A 5,977-nucleotide genomic window follows, 5' to 3' on the forward strand; every position below is an offset into this window, starting at 1 on the left:
CAAAGAGATCATAAAATTACAAGACTGATTAACCTAATTCATAATTCTAGAACAGCTCCTAGAGCCAATGCAGCTTTAAAGTCTGTCCTTCCTTCTAAGAATAAACCCATCCTTCCTTGTTGGTGCTGAAATGTTCTCTTCTTATGAAATGATTGTGATGGTACTTTTCTTTTCCAAATATCTTTATTTGGCAAAATATTTTGTGTCAATACCAAAACCTGAGACCTAAGGCACGTACGTCTCTGGCCTCAGGGAGATTCCAGGAGAGTCAATGTGCAGAAGAGGTTGAAACGTTTATTAAATAGTAAATTAGAAGGAATAGAGACACCTCTCCCCTTCTCAGGCTCAGAGGATCTGTGGCAGGAAATGGAGAGCTCTGCTTCAGGGCCGTTCTGGGGACCCCTGGAAGAAGTCATTGCACATGACAGTGACAATGGCCAGAAAAATAGCGTACTCCTTAAAGTCCACCTCCTGGTCACTGTTGTCATCAAGGCTGCTCATCAGCTTCTTCAGCCCCTCCTCGTCCACTTTCTCCTGAAGGTAAGGAAGAATGATGTCGTTACCAAGTGTCCCCTTCCCCAATCTCCACACCAACCCTCCACACACAGACCCCACAAGTCAGTTCCCAGCTCTCTTTCCCCACCAGGCAGCCAGATAAGTACAACTACCAAGAGGGCCCAGTGAGTGAGGCAGAGAGTGTGCTGGTGAGAGCTACCAGCACCCCCTGCTGAGGATGGGGGCATGGGAGACGCTTAAGTACATATCAGCTCTAATAATGCTGGCATGGTCTTGTTTTGCTGATGAAGAAACAGGCTTGCAGTTCCATATCATCAGCAAGGTGAATTCAGAAGGGGAAAACTGTTTAATACAAAAACCAACACGATCAGAAAAGTTTAACCAAAACCCAAAGAAAAAAGATATGTTGTATGCATGTATGGAAATGTCACCTTAAAAAATCCTATCCAACTAATGTATGGTAATAAAAAAATCTTTAAAAAGAAAACTCAAAATTAATCTTTTTTTTTTAAAGAAAAGAGGCTGGTGCTGCTGGCTCACAGTTGTATTCCTAAGCTATTCAGGAGGCAAAGACCCAGACCAAGGTCAGCACAAGCCGAAAATGTTGGCAAGATCCTATCTTAACAGAAAAGGCTTAACATGATAGTGTACATCTTTCATCCCAACTATGCAGAAGGTGTAAATAAGATGATCACAGTCCAAAGCCAGCATGGAAGGTGGGGGAGGAATCAAGGTTATCTCAAAAATAATCAGAATAAAAACAGGGGCTGAATGATTGGCTCTGTGGTAGAGTGCCTGCTCAGCAAGCTCAAGACCCTGAGTTCCATCCCCAGTACCAGAGGAAGAGGAAAGAAATGTTGCAGGAAACAGCCATTAATCCATTAATAGAACATGGTTCCCAAGCCCACTCTGAGGGCCCAGAGGAAAAAGTTGTGAAAAGACAATCTGAGCCCCTTCTCCACCCCTGTATATGCATCAGCAGACATCTTGGAAGTAAAAGAAGGAAAATTCCCACCCACCCCCACTCCCTCAGGACCCTCCCTTTCAAGCTGACCTGCCCCCACTCACCCCCACAAAGCTGGGCAGCTCCTTGCGCAGAAGTTCTTTCAACTCTCCCTTGCTCAGCTTGAACTTGTCTCCTTCTTGGCCAGAGTACTTGTGGAAGGTGGAGACCAGGGTGATCAGTGCCTGTTCCAGAGGACTGGACATCTTCGATCTGAAGCTGAAAAGGTGGCGGTGATAGAAACATGGCCAAGACACTTGGGGCCTTGGCCTCATCTACAGGACCCACTTGTACCCTGAGCCCCAAATCGCCTCACCAAACCCCGGTGGAGGCTCACAACTCCAACCTGGCACTGTAGGCCCATGCTAAACCCTCCCTGCATGTCAGAGACTTTCTCCTCTCTACACGCTTACAGACACACCTTTAAGAGGAGAGCTCCCCCTCTTGGGTGTCTGCGGACAGGAAAATGACATGGCAGCCACAGTCCCAATTTGACTCCAGTCTGTGGCAAGCACAGGCCTGTCTTTGGGTGAGCTAGTGGAGTTCTCTGCACAGTCTAGGCATGGCTGTGGCCCCCAGAGTATGAGACTTGCTGGAGGAGTCTTTACCTCCACAGACTAGAGGCTCTGAGAAGGTGGGGAGTGTGTCTCCCATCACACTGGAGACCCTGAGTCATGTGGTATTAGCGCTGTGCAGATGGGGCCTATGTAGGATGAAGACACACTCTCCCTAGCAGGAAGAGTCCTGCTGGGATTAGAACAGACGAAATTAAACATCCCCTGCATAAGGAACATGAAGGAATGTGGGCCCTCAAGAATAGAGCTCAAGGGTCATCTTTTCCACGGCTGTGCCTCTGAGAATGCTGGGAGCAGCCTGGAAAGGTTGGACGTGTCTCAGGGCGAGGCCACAGAAGCCAGTGCTGGAGGCAGGGAAAGCCCTGGGCCTGCCTGACAGCCACACCCTCAGCAAGGCCGGAAAATACGGAGGCCTTGGGCAGAGCCCTGAGGCTACTCGGGGTCAGGACCCAGGTAAGGATGTGCTCTTGAGACCCTTGCTTTTTGTCCTTAGTCTTCATAGAATCCAGGACTTTGCAAAAACAAACTCGGGATTCTCGTAAAAGCAGGTAGGACACATACATCATCTACTCCTAGGCCTAGACCCCTAAAGAAAGGCCTTCACAGACTGACATACACAAACTGAGATCCACCTAGGGACTTCACACAAAAGACCCAAGGGAGGGCTGGGAAGGTGGCTCAGTGGTAGAGCACTTGCCTTGCATGCATGAGGCCCTGGGTTCGATTCCTCAGTACCACATAAGCAAAAAGAAAAAAAGCTGGAAGTGGTGCTGTGGCTCAAGTGGTAGAGCGCTAGCCTTGAGCTGACGAGCTGAGGGACAGCGCCCAGGCCCAGAGTTCAGGCCCCATAACTGGACTCAAAAAAAAAAAAAAAAAAAAGACCCAAGGGAGAGTCTCAGGGTAAATCCCAAACCAACATCTTCCCCCCAGAGAAACCAAAGCTCCTTCACTGAGGAAGCTGGAAGAGACCCCTTCCATTTGACACTCCACAGAGGATCTTCCCAAGTGCAAGAGATTCGGAGAGGTTCAAATCTGACCCCACCAAGGATCCATCCCATAAGAATCATGACCCAAGGGCAAAGGTGGAGACCCAGGCCTGCAGCAGGATAGAGGTACTTACCAGACCAAGTGGCAGAAAGATCTAGGAAAGGAGCGAGTGGCCAGACACCAAGAATAGGGATTTATATACCTTCCCCACTGCCCGCCCTCACCTCTAACTTGGAATTTTTGAGAATCTAAACCTGCCCTAACCTGATTTGGACAAACTTGGCCTCCTGCCACCCCCCACCCACTGCTTTCTGCTCCCCTCCCTCTCAGAGATGGCAACTTAGAAAGGCAGCTCCACCACTAGCTGGAGGAGGGCTCTAGCCTGGACCCCAGGGCAGCTGCTGAGCTCACGCAGGCTACAGTGAGGAGAGGGAAGTATCATGGGAATAGGGCCGTTCCAGATAAGGGCGAGAGGAGCTAACCCCTGTCCTGGGGCTTGGAGACTCATTCCAGGCCCGGTTCTCATGACATGAGTGTGAGTCACAGCCCATTCCTATGTGAGAGCCTGCGTTCATGTGCCTGTGTGTACGTGTGTGTGCATGTGTGTACGTGTGTGCATGTGTGTGTGTGTGTGAGAGAGAGAGAGAGAGAGGTTGAGAAGGAAGAAGAGAAGAAATAGAAGAATCCAGACCACCTTTAGAAAACTCAGGGCCATGGAAGTGGAGCTATGGATCAAGGTGGTTATGCTGAATTCTGCCCAAAAGCCCAGGGTCAGCCCATAGACCCTGAGTTCAAGCTCCACAACTGGCAAAAAAATTTTAAAAAGACATTTTTAAATTTAAAAAAAATTTTAAAGATCTGGGTGCCAGTGGCTCAAGCCTGTAATCCTAGCTACTAAGGAGGCTGAGATCTGAGGATCACAGTTCAAAGCCAGCCTGGGCAGGAAAGTCCGTGAGACTCTTATCTTCAATAAACCACTAGAAAACCAGAAATGACACTGTGGCTCAAGCGGTAGAGTGTTTGCCTTGAGCTGAAGAGCTGAGGAACAGCACCCAGGCACAGAGTTCAAACCCCATGACCAAAAAAAGAAAAGAAAAGAAAATTGGGGCCAGGAAAGGCAGCTAGGGGGTATTCAGATGAAGATATCAGAGGGGGGTGCAGAACAAGATTATTTTTAATGATCATCAGAACACTTGTCTTTGTTTTATCTCTTGCTTTTTTGAGGGGGGATGTGCAGGGGGGGGTCAGTCATGGGGCTTTAACTGGGCGTGGGCTTTATCCCTGAGCTGTGTTGCTCAAGTCTAATTCTCTACCATTTTGAGCCACAGCACCACTTCCAGTTTTCTGGTGGTTAATTAGAGATCAGAGTCTCATGGACTGTCCTGTCAAGACTGGCTTTGAACTGTGATTCTCAGATCTCAGCTTCCTCAGATCTCAGCTAGAATTACAAGTATGAGCCACCAGTGCCAGGGTTTCTCTTGGATTTTTTTTTTTTTTTTTTGTCGGTCGTGGGCCTTGAACTCTGGGCCTGAGTGCTGTCCCCTCAGCTCTTCAACTCAAGGTGAGTGCTCTACCACTTGAGCTACAGCGCCACTTCCAGTTTTCAGGTGGTTTATTGGAGATAAAAGTTTCACGGACTTTCCAGCCCTGGTTGGCTTTGAACCTCAATCCTCAGATCTCAGCCTCCTGAGTAACTAGGATTACAGGCATGAGCCACCGGCACTCGGCTTCTCTCGGATTTTTGAGATAGGATCTGGCTATGTAGCCCAGGCTGGCCTTGAACCTGAGATCCTCCTGAGGTGGTCTTCACAGTGCTAGGATTACAGACGTGTGCCACCATAGCTAGCTTCAGAATACTTCTAATGGGAGTCAATTGCAGGTGGCTCACACGTGTAATCCTAGCTACTCAGGAGGCTGAGATCTGAGGATGGAGGTTTGAAGCCAGCCGAAGCAGAGAAGTTCCTGAGACTCTTATCTCCAATTAACCACCAAAAAAGCCAGAAATGGAGCTGTGGCTCATGTTGCAGAGTGCTAGCCTTGAGTGCATACTTTAAATAAGACTTCTTAATGAGTAACCAGGTGACTGAGTATGAGAACCAAGGGTTGTTCTATCTACAGCCTCAGCTGGGGTGGGCAATACTCTGAAGAGTGCAAGGGAGACCCACAGAGAGATGAAAAGGGGTACAAGGAGGAGCCTCCTCTTCTCCAGTGGGTAGGAAAGACACACCCAGAGCTGAAAATGGAGGACTGGACAGCTTCCCAAACCAGACCTAAGACAGGGCCCCAGCCTCCCTTACCCCACCCCAAGACCATCCCACATGCCCCCTTCACGTCCTGAGAAGGGCAAACACTGTATTCAACCCAGCCCAGGGGAGGGGTTTGTAGGGAAGTGCTGGCTTGGCTGCCCCCTTCTCCTCTCACTGTATCCCAAGCCCAGTTGGGCACCACCCTTCCTGTGGCCCCAGCTGCCCTCCCCCTCCAGATGTCACGCAGCTTCCCCCCATCTCCCTTCCCCCCAGTCTTAGGTGACTCATCTATGGTTCCAGGCCCAGATGCCCAGGCAGTGAGTCAACGGCACACCCTTCTCCCCAAGGGCTTGGGCTGCAGCAACCGGAAACCCCAGCCCACAAGCACCAACGCGGATCCCCTCATTTGGAGGACCCCAGGGAGATGTGGATGGTGACACCACAGCAAGACTAAGAAGTGGAGGGATCGGGCCGTGAACCAGGCTCATCTCTGCCTCAAGTCGGCCATGGGACTTAGAGGCCAGCCTGGGCAGCATAGATGAAGTAGATCTTGGAACCCCAGCTTCTTTGTCTATACTTTAGTAGATTTATCACAAATCATGTGGCTGCCTCCTGTTACTACTCTTCCCATCAAACCCACGTCAGGTAGA

General features: G+C 49.7%; 1 protein-coding gene across 1 annotated transcript; it reads right to left on the bottom strand.

Annotated features, from left to right (window-relative positions):
• Positions 1 to 226: 226 nt before the first annotated feature.
• S100a2 (S100 calcium binding protein A2) lies at positions 227 to 3,275 on the bottom strand. The gene is made up of 3 exons (XM_013015164.1): positions 3,215 to 3,275; positions 1,585 to 1,738; positions 227 to 534 (listed from the first exon to the last, which is right to left on the bottom strand). Exons 2-3 carry the CDS (start codon positions 1,723 to 1,725, stop codon positions 382 to 384), a joined length of 294 nt encoding a protein of 97 aa, XP_012870618.1. The 5' UTR covers positions 1,726 to 1,738; positions 3,215 to 3,275; the 3' UTR covers positions 227 to 381.
• Positions 3,276 to 5,977: the final 2,702 nt, after the last annotated feature.

Source organism: Dipodomys ordii, unplaced genomic scaffold, assembly GCF_000151885.1.
Source record: "Dipodomys ordii isolate 6190 unplaced genomic scaffold, Dord_2.0 Scaffold26, whole genome shotgun sequence".
Classification (NCBI taxonomy): Eukaryota; Metazoa; Chordata; class Mammalia; order Rodentia; family Heteromyidae; genus Dipodomys; species Dipodomys ordii.